We start from the raw sequence: 18,430 nt of genomic DNA on the forward strand, positions 1-18,430 counted from the left end.
GGGGGCTCATCTTCTAGATCTATATTGAACAATATTCTGGGGCTGAGTTAGCACCAAAATGAACTGGAAATGATTCCTGCCACCAGGAATCAACTTGCAAACAATCTGGAATAGCATGCCGGCAGACCTTGGTTACCATGTCCTGGCTTCATGGGCAGGGGATAGCTGTGCCTGCCCAAGCTGGCAGGTGGAGGAGTCCACCGTTCAGGGCTGTGGGGTCAATTTCAGGAGACTCAGGTGAGGTTTTCAGCTCCAGATATCAATCCTTCATTTCACCATTACGGATCAATTTCTTTCATTTTTGATGAAACCAGAAATATAAAACTAGTTCAAACACAAAACTTACAGGAAAAATCACACCTTAAGGCTTCAACAGCTAAGAACCTCAGAGTCAATAACCTTAGCTATCCAGGTACAAGTTCAGGAGAGCCTTTGGGAAGAGCACGGGTTGAAGAGGCAGGAGGGTGGTTGGGGCTGCTGGTCTGGAAGGTATGAGGCCCCCTAACCTTTGCTTGTTTCAAAACTTAACTGAGAGCTAGTTCTGCCGGATCATCACGAGGCAGATAAAAGAGATTTCATCCTTAGGTTAAAGGAAAACAATCTCCTTCCCTCTCTGGTGAGTCACCAACATTTATGTATGGACAGAATCCACCCCAATAAAACTACTTCCTTCAGTAAACGTTTGGTGTTAGAGGCAGATTTACAGACTCCAGTGTAGGAGGGTAAATGTGAGCTTCCTTCTGCTGAGCCCTTGTGTGGGAGGAGTTCCTCAGCAGCTCCATCGCCAATGGGCATCTCTTCTTTGTAGCCCTCTTCTTCCTCCACATTTTCCCCTCATGGCCCATGGGGATTACAGAATCTGATTCTACTCCTCCCTTTGAGGTATGGATCCCTTTTACAAGCTTTCTGGCAGATTCATGGAGCTTCTGCTTGATTACCCAGCTTGAAGGGAGTCCACCACCTCAGGAGGGAGCCAGCTCTAATACGAGGCTCTTAGCCATCTTTGCATGCATTTCCAAATGCTAATGGAACCATTGGCTTAAAGATCCATTCTAGAGTTTGACCAGGGGGTCATAGCTAGCCTTCCAGATGGTAATTTCTGGAATTCTCTCTTTTCTCTTTTGCAAATCAAGACTAGAGTTTTCTGGAATGGCTCCAGCTCCCCAGGCTTCCCCAGTAGTTTGAATCCTCTGTCACCAGCCTAGGATGCATTGCCTGTAGTCTGGGGACCTTGGACTCTATGAGTGGCCAGATGATATCTTAGGGTCTCCTCTTCTGCCCTGGACTCTGGTCCCTCCTTGATCTTGTTGCTTTTATGCTTGCTAACTTGATGGCTGGTTTTCTAGCTAGATAAGATGGCAGCAAACCAGGTACCATCTGAGAATACTCTACTGGGGCCCCTTCCTCAAGTCCAGGGACGTTTCCTTCCAATGTAACTAAAAGGCTCAGGGAATCTGAAGGCTCGTTCAACATGTTTTCAGGAAGTAGCTGTTTGAGGCCGCCTGTGGAACATTTCTGGAGGAGATAGGGGCTGGTGGCTGGCTCAGGAAGTGAACCCACACCGGCTTAGAACCTGCTCTGGGCAAAGCTGAAAGGGTAGACCCATCTGCCCTTGGTCCCTAGAGAGGTCTGCTTGACCCTGAGAGCTGAGGAGCTGGTTGCTGGGACAGGATGGCTGTGGCCAATTATGATGGCAGCAGCAGCCCAGCACTGAAAGGCCTCTGTGCTCTAAAATAGCAACAAAACATTGGTCATATCAGGCAGCCCACCATCACTGCATCATGTCTTTGGGTTTTGGAGGCTCCCCTCCCCCTCAGAATCAAGAGTCTCAGATTCCAATGTCAGCATTACCTCTTTAAAAAAAGTTCTATCAGATGGAAACTTCCAGATGATTGCTATTTGAAAACAAGATCCAGGTAGTCAGGGGTGATAGAATAACTGGGATCTGTGTCCAGAGCATGGGGAGAGGCAATACGGACCACCCCCTCCTGACTGGAGGAACACAACAAGAGTTGGACAGATGAGGAAGAAGCTGCCCAGGGCAGTCCATGACCTTTCCTTGACCCAAATAAAGGGCTAGGACTTGGAGCTGCTGGTCTTCCGTCCTGCAGCTGGGAACCCATCAGTCCTGCAGGGACTCATTTTGCTTAAACATCCTGAGCTGTTTGGGCCATCCTCAAGGCTCAGTTCAAGCTTCCCCAAATCCCTGAAGCCCATCTTCACCTCCCCTTCTCTTTAAGCCCCCCAGTCCCTGGACATACATAGATTCACAGTATTAGAAGCAGGAGAGCGAACTTACTCATTTAAGAGTCTTTCTTCCCAACTGGCCCATGAAGTGCTGTCAGCTGAAATGTTAATCTCTGTTCTATCCCTGGTGCTTGGCACAGAGCCTGACACACAGGAAGATGTGCAAAAATGGATGTGGAGTGGATGAAGAAGGAGACATGGGGGCATTCATTCTCTCACTGTCCCTGACCTCAGGGCTGGCCCTGGTCTGTGCCCAGGATTCCCCGCCGCCTGCATACACAACTCCTGCTCTATTGCTTGTTGCCTCCCGTGGCTGCTGAAATTCTTGTGCTTAAGGGACTCACTCCCTCCCAGTCCCTTTGCTGACCACCCGCTCCTCCCCTAGCCTAGGCCTTTCCTTCTGCCAGACCCTGACCACATACTGCCTTGAGGAGAATTAGATGTGTAGATGTATACTTCTCTGGTCCCGCACTTGAGCAGGGGTCTTCACAGTGCCTCCACGGATGGGCAACCCTTCTGAAGTTGTAAGCTTTTGCCTATGAGACATCCATAGTTTCTTTCATCCCACTCTCAAAGCTGAGAACGGCGCTCTGGTTGTTTGCATGCTGACTCCTGGTGGCAGGAATCATTTCCGGTTCATTCTGGGCCCTTCCACAGAGCCATGCACATACTAGCATTTGACAAATGCTGGTTGGATTGAATGAAATTGCATTTCCTTGTTGCATCTTCTCATCAGCCCTGACCTTAGACCTGGGGGCTAGTCCTGCTGGAGCACATGCTTGGCTGCTTGACTTGGGCAAAAGGAAGCTCTCGTCCCTCTGTGCCACTTCCTTACTTATCCCTAGACTGTGAGCTCCGTGAGGGCAGGCTCACTTTTGCATCTCTCCCGGCATGCAGCACAGAGCCCAGCACAGAGAAAGCACTGAAAAGATTTGCTCATCTGACTGCCTAAGATGGGCATAAATATTTCCACCTGCCACCTGGCAGGGATGTTCTGAGCATGGAATGAGGTGCAGGAATTTCCTGGAAAAGTAGAAAGTGTTCTGCAAATGCAATTTATTATTATAGTTGCTTATGGCTGGGGCATTTACATCTTGTTGTATTCAAGACAGTGGCCATGAGATTCTCCAGATGCAGCTCAAAAAAATGGGAGCGTGCGTTGTGTGTCCATCCATCTGCCTGCTGCATGTCGTGCGTGTGTCCCCACCCTCCTCCAGTTTGGGATTTCTGACTCAGACCCCCAACGCTGCCCCCTTAGATTCCAGACTCTCTCATGGAGCGACTTCTTGAGGTGGAAGGAAGAGCATGAGACGAACATTTCTTTTGCTAACGTCACTTTAACAGGTCACTGAACATTTCTGTGGCTCCGTTCCTTCATCTGCAAACTGGCAACAAGGAGACCTGCCCTATCTACCTCACAGATGTTAGGAGAATTCAATGGAATTATGAAAGTGATATATAAATCGGATGGACTAGTAGGTTGTTTCTGGTAATTAGGAGGCGGCAGAATACCCACCCCACCTAGGACGCCTGTCTATGCACAGCACGCCCGTGGAGGCAGATGTTTCCACGTGTTACTCCTGGGGAGGGGCTGACAGTTTATAAAGCATTTCACAGGCACTGACCCCTCCTCATCTTAGGAACCAGGATCAGGTGAAGCTCAGAGAAGGTGAGTGACTTGCCAGAGGTTTTGACCCGGGACACAGGTTTGAGCCCCAGTTACAACATGCTGCGTGTGACACCATGCTCCCCCTCCATCTGTGGGCCAGGCTCTCCTGGGATCTGTGCAACGGGATGCAGAGTTGGCACAGAGAGGGCGCCCAGCGGCCACTTGCTGGAGCACATCTGAGACATCTGGCCACCCTCCTCACATGGACACAGGGGCAAGCCCCTCCATCACGCTGCCTCGGGCACTGTTAGAGCACATGTGATCAGTTTCACCAAGTCGACATGGTTGTTACACAAGGACTGAATGGGACCTTTGGTCCTTGGGGGGACGAGTAGTGCAGCATGAACGAAGACCTTGATTCTCCTCATTCAGCCCACAGAAGATGGGAAGCAGAGGCACCCCAAGACAGAGGGAAAGGGAGAAGAAGAGACAGCCCATGAAAGGTGGATGGCGGACCGAGAGAGCTGGGAGGGGTAAGAGTAGGCGAGGGAGAGAGATAGCAGGAGGTGACCCTAAACCCGTACCTCCACCACGTGTGACGAGAAGCCCGTCTGCGACATTTCCAGTCCGAAGGATGTTTCGTTCTTGTTGGTGCCTAAAACCGAGGGACAGAAAGATGTTAGTTCCAGGCCTGAGAGCTCAACCTACACCTCCTCTTTCCTGGGGTAGCATCTTCAGGGGGCAGGGCTCCTGTGGGTAGGAGCACCTTCCAGGTGGGCAGGTGGGGTTACTACTTGTACCTCCTTCTGAAAAGGGCCTGAAACAATTTATATTAAAGGCATGTCTACTGTAAAGCTGTTAAAACAGAAAAAGAAACAAAGAAAAGTGGACGGAAATAAATATTCCACATTTTTGGCAAAAAACGGAACTTCCCACTTTGTCCATCCCTATTATTCACCAGTCTTGGCTCCAGATGCCTTTGGATAATTCCAACCATTAAGTTTACCCTCGGGAGGAGGCTTGTCACCACCGTGTATTTGCAGAAGAAATCCCAAGTGTGCTGAAAGCGCCTCCCCACAAACAGGCCCCTCGAACATGTTATTGGAATCAATATTCTCATCACCCAAGGGGACCATTTTAAGGAGAAATACCCTGATATGGATATTTAAGTTCTGGTGTGGGTGTCATACGTTCATACTTTCTGTTTATTTATACTCATGAGGGCTGTTTCAGGTGACGCAACTGTCAGGCGCTCAGCTGCTAACTGAAACCAGAACCACCCAGCAGCTCCGAGGGAGAAAGACCTCACAATCTGCTTCCGTAAAGATTGCAGCCAAGAAAATCTTGTGAGGCAGTTCTACTCTGTCACACGGGGTTGCCACGAGTCGGAATCGACGCAATGGCATCCAACAACAAGGTAAGGGCTGCTTATGGCTCTTCTCATGCGTTTGGAGTTTATCATTTCCAACGCACTGCAGGCTTCCCGGGCTTTGGAACAATGCCTTTGATTTCTTTTTACAATGCTACCATATGCCCAAAGCCCAGTGTTGGAAGGGCCCACTATAGCAATATATGCTGTCAACGAGGTGTGTGCAAATCAAAAATAGAGTTTAAATTATGAAGACAGAGGCAACTTCAAGGAACTCTGCAAAAAATGCTTGTGGCAGAGTGGGAGGCAGTGAGACGAGGGATTAAACACTCCAGGCTATGGAGGCAGGCCCATTAGGGTTGCCAGATAAAATACAGGCTTCCCAGTTAAATCTGAATTTCAGATAAACAATAAATACTTTTTTTTAGTATAAACATGCCCCATATAATGTGCTTTATATTGGCTAAATCTGGCTAATCTGTTAAATGTGGCAACCCTAGTTCAAACCCCAAGCCCTTCCCAGGCTGTGTGAGCTTGTGTAAGTCACCTCTTTTGAGATCACTTTCCTCAGCAGTAAAATGAGGAAATTATCAGCAAAACCACCTTTGGGGATTGTCCATAAAGTGCAGAGCCCCATGTCCAGCACTGAGTGGTGCTCCCTTGTCGGCATTTAGCAAAAAGGCAGGACTCCTTCTAAATCAGGGGGCCGTGGTAGCTTAGTGGGAGAATTCTTGTCTTCCTTGTGGAGACCCAGGTTCGATTCCTGGCCATTGCCCCTCAGGTACAATTACTATTCACTTGTGTGTTTGCTAGGATGCTGAACAGGTTTCAGTGGAGCTTCCAGATCAAGATAGACTAGGAAGAAAGTCCTGGTGATCTATTTCCGAAAATCAGCCAGTGAAAACCCTATGGATCACAATGATCCCGAGGCAGCTAACAGCAACCTGAGAAACCATTCCATTCTGTGGGACTGGGTTTTGCTCTGTGGGGTTTACGTGCTGTGAGCCCAGGATGGTGAACCCCCTCTTGGCATGTCTTGCTCACCTTCCAGGCTGAAGATCCTGTCCCCCAGGGCATCGACAATGTCCTTCAGGGCCGCCTCGTCGGTGACATTGAAGAAATGCTTGTCATCGGGGTCGCTGGCGATGTATTTAATTTCATTTAGAAAAGTTTCTGGATTGATCCCTCTGCGGTTGTAGTAGCCCAGGACCTGCCAGGGAACAGGGGCAGGGACGACAAACCAGGACATAGCACAGATTTCCCCGCTCACCCCATGGCCCCTGACCCCACAGGCCGCAGGCTGGTCTGGCTCCATGACTGCTCCAGGAGCCATAGGCAGTCCTTGAGGTCCCGTCTGTGTTTTGTAACAAACTGCCTTGTAGAGACAAGATAAGGTACCTATTCTAAGCTAGGACTATGGTGGATGGGGGCCAGGGGGTGTTTTCTAGTTTTCCATGGTTTCAGAACCTCCCTAGTGAAGAAGAAGAAGAAGAGAGAAGGAGGGGAAGGGGAGGGGGAGGGGGAGGCGGAAGGGAGGAAGAGAAGAAGAAAACTTGTGGGTAGGCCTGGATAGTGCAGGAAGAAGATCCTCAGCTTGTCTTTAGAAGAGAATGAAATAAGGAGAGGCTTGATTTGAGGATCTCTCAACATGGAGAAGGACATCATGCTTGGTAAAGTAGAAGGTTAGCCCAAAACAGGAAGACCCTCAATGAGATGGATTGACATACTGGCTGCAACAGTGGGCTCAGGCCTAACAACAATCATGAGGACGGCGCAGGACTGGGCGGTGTTTCGTTCTGTTGTACACAGGGTCACCGTGACTTGATTGCACCTAACAACAACAACAACAACCTGGACAGCTTGTTACACTGCCTGGAAAATGCCCCTTTGACGTCCCCAGGGGTAGACGGTCAACCCTCTAAATGGTAGCCAGCAGCTCTGGGGTAGGGGGCAGGGGGCAGGAGAGGTGGGACAGGACTTACAGCCACAGCGTATCTGGTCACATTGTCTCTCTCGCTTTGCTGGATCACCTTCTCCAGGTCAGGGCTGTCGTGGGATTCCCCATCTGTGATGACAATCATCACCTTCTTGGCCCCTTTCCTTCCACCTTTCTGGAAAGCCTCTGAGCTGGAACCGAGCACAGGGAGAGTTAGAAGAGGGAAGTAGAGATGGACTGAGTCCGCCTTGGGAAGCCCCACAAGTGCTGGGGCCTCAAACCAAAGAAGTGGCCAGCTCGAGATGCCCAGGCTAGTCTTTGACTAGCTGCTCAGATGGGTTTCATATCTGCTTGTCTTTAAAAAGCCTCTTTAGGGTACTGAACTTGCTGTTTGGGGCAGACAGAGGGGATGGGGTGAGACTGGGAGGGGAGCTCAGGGTCAGACGTAGACCTTAAGAAGTACTAAATTAGTGGTTCAAAAACCCAGCTGTACATTAAAATCACCTGGGACTTAAAAAAAAAAAAAAAAAAATGATGCCCAGGCCCCACCAGATCCAGAAATCAGAATCTCTGGGGTGTGGCCTGGGCATCACTATTTTTCAAAAGTTCTAACGAAAATCCAGAGTGAAGAACTACTTCCCTAAGTACTGAAAAGGTGAAGTGCAAGAGTAATTCAATACTCAAAACTCCATAAAACACGTGTGATGAAGTCTGACAAGGTTCCGATTTCTCCCATGAGGACTATTTTGATTCTGTTTTGGGAATATTGAATATTTGTGATATTAAATATCAAAAATATTTCTGTTTCTCACTTTTTATTTTGTTTTCAATGCCCAAAGCACGAGCTTGGCCCACCGATAGGGCACCCAGGGGACTATGGGGCTGACACATTGACCCTTAATGCAGCAGAGATGCTTTTGCAGCTGGCAGCTGGTCTATCAAGCATGAAAACCTGGCTCCCGAACCATCACTGGCTCTTGACGCCTCAGTGGGCAGCCCTCCTCTACACTGTGAGGTTCTGAGAAGTACAGACAAGGGAATGTCCAAGAGTCTGGCCAAGCAGGTGGAAGTTTCCATAAGGATAGAAAAATAAATTACTTTTGGACTGTGTAGTGATTCCTTACAGTCCTGACACAGGGTAGGGCTGGATGCGCCACAGATTTAGGCTCTACAATGCCAGATTAAAGCCCATGTTGGTGCCACAAGGCTTTGGTTACCAGAGGCATTTCTTGTTACATGTCAAGTTGTCACACTGATGCGCATGATTTAGATGTTGAGGAATTCACAAAACCTGGAATAAATTAGTTCAGAATATCTTCAAGCTCCCAGTTAAGAGAAAAAGATAGCCTGCCATTCTCTATGATATTCTGGATATAGTGACTTAAAAAAATTGAGATTTAATATAAGCTGCGGACCAAAGGGCCACAGTGGCACACTCAGCTAAAGCAAATCCAGGGATTATGCATGACCCCAGGGAGGGAGAACTCTGCCATTCTCTCAGAAAAGATTCTAGTTGCTTCCATGATCTCATTGCCAGGTCCAAGGGCAAAACTCCATGCAAGAAAGCGTGGCAGGGGAAAAATAGGTTTTGTTATATACGGAGCCAAGAAAAATTTCACATTTCTATATAATGGAAGAGGGTGAATTATCTGTATGAGTCTGTAATAGTGTGAATATCTGTACGATTCATCAGGTTTTAAACCGTGATTTTTGTATTGTGAAAGGAACTAGGGTTTGGTTCCTTTGTAAATTAGATCATAAGTTCCTTGAGAACTTGACACTCACGGCAGGTTCCATGAGCCTGGGAGCCAGAGGGATCCATTGAAATGTAGGTCAGATCATGTTTCTTTCCTGCTCAGAATCTGCAGTGGCTCCAGGCTCTCTCAGGGAAAAGCCCAGGTCCCTACAATGGCCCAGCAGGCCCTAAGTGACCTGGCCCCTGTTCTCCCTCTGAGCTCTTCTCCTGCTCACTCCACTCTGGCCACACTGGACTTTTGCTGATCCAGGCACATTCCTATCTTACGGCCTGTGGCTGAGCTGGTCCTCCTCCTTGGAACAACTCCCCGTCCCCCTATCCCCCACCCCCTTCCCAGATACCTGCTTGGCCAGCTCATCATGTTCTGCAAGTCTGCACCCTTCCCCTGACCACCTTGTTAATGCTAATTACACACCTGCCCTCTCAACCTGCTCAACCCCTTTTACCCAGCTCAGTTATTTCCCATAGCGTCTACCTCCTTCCAGCACACTGCCTTACTTGTCTGTTTATTGTCCGCCTCGACTTTGTGTCTGTTTTCTTTGCTCATCGACACCCAGTGCCTAAAACAAGTGTGAGGCTCAATAAAAATGTGTTGAGTGAACAAAGGGTTCGTACCGCGTTGTTCAGGGACCATCAGCCCACGTTACGTCACAGAACGCCACTCCCAACCATACGTGGCTGCCAGATTCACCTTCTAAATGCCACATCTGATGATAACACTCTCGTGCTCAAGAACCTTCCGTGGCTACTCACTGCTTGCGTTAGCTAAAACATCATCATTGCCCTCACAACCTGGTTCCAACTCATCTTTCTAGCTGCATGGCTCCCTGCTCCCCAACACGAATCCCACACGGTAGTCGAAGGAGCATAGCTCTGGATGCGAGTGCTCCTCAGACTTTCTCTCTCACCTGCCTTTACCCGAGGAACCCTGGTGCAAATGGGTAAGCTCTCGTCTGCTAACCGAAAGTTTGGCAGTTCGAACCCACCCAACCGCTCTGTGGGAGAAAGAACTGGTGATCTGCTCCTGTAAAGATTACAGCCAAGAAAACCCTATGGGGCAGTTCTACTCTGTCACGTGGGGTCGCTGTGAGTTGGGATCGACTCCACAGCACCCAACAACAACAACTGTGCTTATTCAGGTGGTCCTCTCTGTAGAGCGCCTTCTCTCCACCTTTCTGCTGGACTTCCATGGGTCTTTCTAGTGAGTTGCTGTCAAGATGATTCTGACTTACGGTGATGTCATGAGTGTCAGAGTAGAACTGTGCTCCATAGGGTTTTCAATGGCTGATATTTCACCAGGCCTTTCTTCTGAGGTGCCTCTGGCTAGACTTGAATGTCCAGCCTTTTGGTTAGCAGCTGAGCATGTTAATCATTTGCACCACCTAGGACAGGTCAAATTCTACCCTTTCATGGCAATCCTTTCGGGCCCCTCTCCAGGGAGGGCTCTCAGTCCTCATTGGGTTAGGGTGAGCTCCCCTATTGGGCTGTGAGCCAAGGCTGGGGGCTACAGGTTATCATCTTTGTAATCTCTCAAGTCCATGGCCAGGATCTTTGCACTTAGTAGGTGTACAGAAAAACATCGCATTATGAATAACTGAGTGAGGAGAGACCACTTTTCACCTTAAAAGACACTGGGACCTGAGCTTGGCAGGCTGGGAAGCTTGGAATTTCAAACTTCACTCGAGGTGAAGTTGCATAACCTTGTGGTGCTCATGAATCATTACCGGGTCCAACTACCTGGGGACTCACACACTTATAATGGACCTGCGGCTGGTGCGCTGCAAAATGAGACCAAAACAGTAGGCTTCATCCCTGTGTGAGTCAATTAGCTTTGCACCAAGGAAGTGATAGCTTGGTGGTCACAGGCGTTCTCTGTCACCCCAGCCAACCGTTCCACGAGGGCCTGCTGGGAGCCTCAGAGGCTCAGCTGGTGCACCCCAGTGATGGAAAAACAACAAAATGGCCTGTTCTTCGTGAGGATGAATAAGAGAACCGTCTTCACACTGAAGAGTGCTCATTTAGGAAAAGCTTGAGCAAGTTTTTTCAGCAAACAGAACTATATTAGCTGAGCGATGACTTAACCATAAGGAGTTATGAGGCTGGAAGGACATTAATCTTTTGACCACATGAAATCACGATACTGTTTAGTAACAGCTCGTACACAGTGGAATTTGTTAAGCACTATGCGAGGTGGGATTTTAAGGTAATGGGACTGTGGTTTTAGCAGAACTTACCTTCATAGGCGTAAAATTTACACATTTAAAATCTAAATGCCTTTGACGTCATCTTAGGAGATTAGGACTTGGTTCAAAAGATATTGGGGAATTGCCTTTAAAATGGGCTAATTTCAATGGGGCAAGCACAAGGATTGAGCAATGGCAGTGTTACTGGGGACAGCTCCTGTGGGGACAACTTCTAGAGAGAATATTCATTCTGATGAGTGAGTTCTGGTGTGTTTTGTAAAGAACCAGCCTCATTACTCTCCAATCTCAGGTGTTAGAGTTAACTGCGTTCTTCCCATCTCAGTGAAGACGAATACGTAACTAGCTGTTCTGCAGGAAGGTTCTGCCCTCCTAGAACCTACACACATTTTATAGGGTATCTGTGGCAGAACACATTTTCCAAAGTTGGCTGCAACAGTGTCCCTCATCCCAAATGCTCTTCTGCAATGTGACCTTGCCACTCCTCTACTAAGAGGCAGAATCAAATTCTCTTTCCCTTGAATCTGGGCTGGCCTTAGTGACTTCTTGACCAATAGAACGTGTCAGAAGTTATGTTGTGGCATTTCCGTGGTTAGGTCATAGACAGCCTTGTAGTTCCTACCTGGGTCTCCTGGAAAGCTTGCTGTGGGGACATTCCCTCTTAGAACCTAGCTGCCATGCAGTGAGAAGACCAACCCATATGGCCATGTGTGAGTACTCAGGTGACAGCCCCAGCTGAGCTCTCAGCCAACAGCCAGGATGTGAGTGAACCATCTTGAACGTCCAGCTCAGTTGAACCTTCAGATGAAAACCACCCCAGGTGACACCAGATTGCAACCACATGAAAGAACTCAAGAGAGAACCTCCCAGCTGAAACTTGTCAACCCCCAGAACTTTGAGAGATTAAGTAAATTATTATTTTAAGGTACTAAATTTTGGGGTGGTTTGTTATGCAGCAATAGATAACTAGAACAGTATCTGAGATTTTTCTTTTTACCGAGCAAATTCTATGCCAAATGCTGTCCGGGTCTCTGTTCCTCCTCTCTGCTCAATGTGGCTGGCAGCTTCTACCACATCCTTTACAGACTTGTAGTCATTGAGGTGAAACTCATGCACCACGTCTTCTCCATACTGAACAACTCCAACCTGCAAGTTAGAGGAGAGGAGAACAGCACCTCATGACCTCCTAAAACGTAGATCTTAGATCTGAGAATCCCCAGGAGTCATCTCTTTGTCTATGATGGTTCAGGAGTGGGGAGGGCTGAAGACATTCCCAAGAAACAGTAACTGGTGGAAAAGAAGTTCCAGAAATGATTGATGGCTTGGTGGGATAAGTGGGAGGTGCATGTCAGGGGAGGAAAATATCTGTGATTTAAAGAAAGGTCCAACAGATTAAGTTTCTTACTTAGAATGACAAAAGTTAAGCCAGGACATGAACAAAGTCTAAACTATTAGGAACAGTCTGGGTGGAGGGCCATGACGTTGTTCACCAAACTCTGGAATTAAGGTCCCGTAACACTTAAAAAAGAGAATCTTTTATCCTTAAGGTTGATAAAATATTGGCAATACACCCACTCCTCACTTATCGACGTGGTTAGGTTACAAAGACATGGTCGTTATACCAAAATGGAGGATGACCACATCAGATCACAAAATGGAGGATGACTAGATCATTACATAACTGCCAAATTACATCATTACATAACTGCCAAATTATGTCACTATATAACTGCCAAACCATTGAGATTCATGGCCTGGCCAAGGTGACACATAGCCTTAACCATCATAGCTAGCATTACTTTCGCCTCGCACCTTGGCATTCGTTACTGTCAGAGCACGTTGTTAATGTGCAAAATAGTAGGAGAGTAGATTTTTTTACTGTTGTCATACGTGTGAAATGTCAGATAACGAGACAGTCAATAAGTGAAGAGTAGGTGTATTAATAACTTCAAAATAAACAAAGCACCTTAAAGACCTATACTCGGAATAGAATCATAAAATGTTATCGTTGGGTAGGCCCGTGATGTTTATTTGGTACACTGCCTTCCTAATTATGGATGTTTCTTCCATGATACCCTGAATATAGTTTTCCAGTAGGGGGTACCCCCTTTTGAACAGCTCAAATTGTTAAAAATGTAATTGCTTAGATTGGCTTGAAATCTGCCCCCTTGTGACTGCTATTCACTGCGCCTCATTTGACCTGCAAAACAGTGTGGACTAAGTCTATCCCGTCTTTAGCAGGCAGCATTTCAAATATGTGCTGGCAGCTGTTACCTCCCCCACCAGTCTTCTTCTCTCCAAGATCAATATGCCCAATTCTCCTCTGTGTCTCATTCAACAGGGTTTGTGCCTACTCAACCTTTCCTGCCTTCCTTCTCACTTTCTAGCTGGTCAAAGTCTTCCTTAGTAACAGTTGCCATTGAGTCAATTCTGACTCATGGCGACCCCATGTGTTGCAGAGTAGAACTGTGCTCTGTAGGGTTTTCATGGCTGTGACCTTTTGGAAGGAAATCGCCAGGCCTTTCTTTCAAGGCGCCTCTGGATAGCTTTGAATGCCAACCTTTTGGTTAGTAGCCAAGCACTTAACTGTTTGTGTCACCCAGGGACTCCTTTTTCTTAATAAGTGGCAGTGTTTGACCTGCAAAGTAAGGCCTCCCCAAAACCGTCCCTCGATGTGACCACCAGAGATGGTGTCCTGGGCTGAGGGCCCTGGTGCTGGCTGGCCCCACCAGCACTGGTCCTTTCTCCTACACGTTCTTAGTGCATGCAGAGATGCTCCCCACACATAAAGGCAGCATCTGTCATTGGTCCCTGTTCAGAGGAGGAAAGAACCCTAGAGATGCTCACCTGGATCTGCCCGGGCCCAATGTAGAACTTCTTCAGAATGTTGATGAGGAAGTGCTGAACCTCCACCCAGGGGTAGATGCTGTTAGAGCCATCCAGGACAATGATGATGTCCATGTAGGTCTGGCACCCTGGGAAGTGGGGACACGGTCACGGCTACCCAAGGAGCCAGTGTCTGCAAATCTCTGATCCTTTGGATGATTGTCCAAAGGATGATAGAAGAATGACTCTGCCATGTGTGTGTCATTCCCTGGGGTGGGAAGCCATCCTAGGGCAGGACATGTATTTGGGCCACATGAATAAGAAACCCAGGAATCCCTTGGTCTGCTTCACCTTATGTGTTGGCTATTTGAACAAAGTTCAAGTAAGTCTGACTGCCTCTGGTCTTTATCCAGATTGATTGCCCTTGGGTGGTCAATGTTTCCGAGGCAGCCAACACTGCTCAAACCAGTAGCTCGTTCTCATTTGTTTTACTGTAACAGGCAGGCTTGTATTTACCACTCTCAGCCCAAATGAATGGGTTTCCCTTTTCAGGAGGGCAGCATGGTGTATGGCTAGGGTGTGGAGTCCAGCATTGGACTGTTGACTCCTGGATTTGCCACTCACTAGCTCAGTGACCTTGGGCAAGTTACTTAATTTCTCAACGTCAGTTTTCTCTTCTGTACAACAGGCATAATGATAGTTGAGGGTTGCCATGAGGATTTAATAAAGTGATGCTTCTAAAAGGCTGAGCACAAAGCAAGTACTCAAATCTTAGCTGATCCTATTTTTATTTATTTTTTAAACAAACCAACCAGTTGTCATCAAGTCAACCCCGACTAATGGAGACCCCATGTGTGTTAGAGTAGAACTGTGCTCCAAAGGGGTTTTAATGACTGATTTTTTGGAAAGAGATTGCTAGGCCTTTCTTCTGAGATGTCTCTGGGTGGACTCCAACTTCCATTCTTTTGGGTAGCTGCCAAGGGTGTTAACTGGTTGCACCATCCAGGGATCCTATTTGAAAGCAAACCACTTAATGTGCTAATGACATCATCAGGCCACGCTCTAGTGTCTTTGTCTCTGCCTCTGCTATGTTAACAAAGATTACTTCATAGCTCTGTAGCATTAATACCAAGTTAAAGGGAACAGCAAAAATCAACAAAGAAAACCAATGAAACGTTGTTGTTGTTGTTGGGTGCCATCGAGTTAGTTCTGACTCACAGTGAACTTACGTACAACAGAACGAAACACTGCCCAGTCCTGCGCCATTCTCACAACCGTTGTTGTTTTAAGCCCATTGTTGCAGCCACGGTGTCAATCCTTCTTATTGAGAGTCTTCCTCGTTTTTGCTGACCTTCTACTTTTACCAAGCATGATGTCCTTTCTCCAGGGACTGTGTCAAAGATTGAATTGTGTCCCCCAAAAAACGTGTGTAGCAACTTGGCTACGTCATGATTCCCAGTATTGTATGATTGTGTAATCTGATGTGATTTCCTTACGTGTTGTAAACTCTATCACTATGATGAGGTTATATGTGATCTCCTTATGTGTTGTAAATTCTGTCACTGTGATGAGGTTATGCTGATGAGGTTTACAAGATTAGATAGTGTCTTAATCCAATCTCTTTTGAGATATAAAAGAGAAAAGCGAGCAGAGACACATGGGAACCTCATACCACCAAGAAAGCAGTGCCGGGAGCAGAGCGCGTCCTTTGGACCTGAGGTTCCTGTGCTGAGATGCTCTCAGACCAAGGGAGGACTGATGCATCACAAGGACCTTCCTCCAGAGCCAGTGGAGAGAGGGAGCCTTCCCCTGGAGCTGATGCCCTGATTTGGGACTTGTAGCCTACTGGACTGTGAGAGAATAAGTTTCTCTTGTTGAAAGCCATCCACTTGTGCTATTTCTGTTAGAGCAGCACTAGATGACTAAGACAGACTGGTTCCTCCTGATAACATGTCCAAAGTATGTAAGATGAAGTCTTGCCATTCTTGCTTCTAAGGAGCATTCTGGCTGTACTTCTTCCAGGACAGATTTGTTCTTTCTTCTGGCAGTCCATGGTATATTCAATCTTCTTCATTAACACCATGATTCAAAGGCATCAGTTCTTTTGTCTTCCTTATTCATTGTCCAGCTTTCACATGCATATGAGGTGATTGAAAATACCATGGCTTGGGTCAGGTGCACCTTAATCCCCAAAGTGACATCTTAGCTTTTTAACACTTTAAAGAGGTCTTTTGCAGCAGATTTTTCCCATTTATCATGATATTGCTTATAGATCCAGTTGTGTGGATTTTGTTTTCTTTATGCTGAGGTGTAATCCATACTGAAAACTGTAGTCTTTGATCTTCGTCAGTAAGTGCTTCAAGTCTCCTTCGCTTTCAGCAAGCAAGGTTGTGTCATCTGCATATGGCAGGTTGTTACTGAGTCTTCCTCCAATCCTGATGCCACATTCTTCTTCATATAGTCCAGCTTCTCAGATTATTTGTTTAGCATACAGATTGAATAAGTATGGTGACAGGATACAACCCTGATGCACACCTTTCCTGATTTTAAACCATGCAGTATCCCCTCGTTCTGTTCAAACAACTGTGTCTTGGTCTATGTACAGATTCCTCATAAGCATCCGGAATTCCCATTCTTCACAATGTTATCCATAATTTATTATGATCCACGCAGTCGAATGTCTTTTCATAGTCAACAAGACACAGGTAAATATCTTTCTGGTATTCTCTGCTTTCAGCCAAGATCTATCTGACGTCAGCAATGATATTCCTTGTTTCATGTCCTCTTCTGAATCCAGCCTGAATTTCTGGTAGTTCCCTGTCGGTATACTGCTGCAACTGTTTTTGCATTGTCTTCAGCATAATTTTACTTGCGTGTGATATTAATGATATTGTTCGACAATTTCTGCATTCTGTTGGATCACCTTTCTTTGGAATGGGCAGGAATATAGATCACTTCAAGCTGGTTGGCCAGGTAGCTGTCTTCCAAATTTCTTGGCATAAACGTGTGAATGCTTTCAGCATTGCATCCGTTTGTTGAAACATTTCAACTGGTATTTTGTCATTTCCTGGAGCCTTGGTTTTTGCCAATGCCCTCAGTGCAGCTTGGACTTCTTTCTTCAGTACCATTGGTTCTAGATCATATATTACCTCCTGAAATTGTTGAACATCGACCAATTCTTTTTGGTACAGTGACTCTATGTATTCCTTCCATCTTCTTTTGATGCTTCCTGAGTTATTTAATTTTTTGCCCATAGAATCCTTCAGTATTACAACTTGAGGCTTGAATTTGTTCTTCAGTTCTTTCAGCTTGAGAAATGCCAAATGTGTTCTTCCCTTTTGGTTTTCTAACTCCAGGTCTTTGTACATGTCATTATAATACATTACTTTGTCTTCTTGCTGCTCTTTGAAATCTTCTGTTCAGCTCTTTTACTTCTTTATTTCTTCCATTAACTTTAGCTACTCTATGTTCAACAGCAAGTTTCAGAGTCTCTTCTAACATCCGTTTTGGTCTTTTCTTTCTTAACTGTCATTTAAATGACCTTTTGCTTTCTTCATGTATGATGTGCTTGATGTCATCCATTAACTCTCCTGGTCTTTGGTAATTAGTGTTTTATGTGTCAAATGTATTCTTGAAATTGTCTCTAAATGCAGGTGGGATATACTCAAGGTCATACTTTGGCTCTCATAGACTTGTTTTAATTTTCCTCAGCTTCAACTTGAATTTGCATGCGAGTACTTGATGGTCTGTTCTGCAGTCAGCCTCTGGCCTTGTTCTGACTGATGATATTGAGCGTATCCACAGACTTTCTCCACAGATGTAGTCTATTTGATTCCTGTGTATTCTATCCAGCGAGGTCTATGTGTATAGTCACCATTTATGTCGTTAAAAAGAGCTATTTGCAATGAGTAAGTTGTTGGTCTTGCAAAATTCTCTCATAAGATCTCCTGCATGGTTTCTATCACCAAAGCCATATTTTCCAACTACTGATCCCTTCTTCTTTGTTTCCAGCTTTTGAATTCTACTCAATGCATCTTGAATGCTTGTTTGATCAATTTCGCACTGCAGAAGTTGGTAAAATTCTTCGATTTCTTCATCTTTGGCATTAGTGGTTGGTGGGTAAATTTGAATAATGAGTCGTATTAACTGGTCTTTCTTGTAAGCGTATGGATATTATCCTGTCACTGACAGCGTTGGACTTCAGCATAGATCTTGAAATGTTCATTTTGGTGATGAATGTGACACCATCCCTCTTCAATTTGTCATTCCTGGCACAGTAGACAATATGATTGTCCAATTCAAAATGGCCAATACCAATCCAACAAAACATTGGTACTATAACAACCAAAAAAATCCAAACCTGTTGCCATTGAGTAGATTTTGACTCATAGTGACCTTGTAGGACAGAGTAGAACTGCCCCATAGGGTTTCCTAGGCTGTAATCTTTACAGGAGCAGATAGCCAGGTCTTTTCTCCCAAGGAGCGA

At 46.3% G+C, this 18,430-nt stretch overlaps 1 protein-coding gene across 1 annotated transcript in view; it reads right to left on the bottom strand.

Moving 5' to 3' along the window:
* ITGA11 (integrin subunit alpha 11) overlaps positions 1–18,430 on the bottom strand; it is a 118,774-nt gene that overhangs the window by 49,832 nt on the left and 50,512 nt on the right. The window contains 5 exon segments of the mRNA XM_012555033.1: positions 4,441–4,511; positions 6,270–6,435; positions 7,208–7,352; positions 12,116–12,264; positions 13,966–14,093. Of these exon segments, the coding sequence (XP_012410487.1) occupies positions 4,441–4,511; positions 6,270–6,435; positions 7,208–7,352; positions 12,116–12,264; positions 13,966–14,093 (659 nt within the window).

Source organism: Trichechus manatus, unplaced genomic scaffold (assembly GCF_000243295.1).
Source record: "Trichechus manatus latirostris isolate Lorelei unplaced genomic scaffold, TriManLat1.0 scaffold00030, whole genome shotgun sequence".
In the NCBI taxonomy this organism is placed as follows: Eukaryota; Metazoa; Chordata; class Mammalia; order Sirenia; family Trichechidae; genus Trichechus; species Trichechus manatus.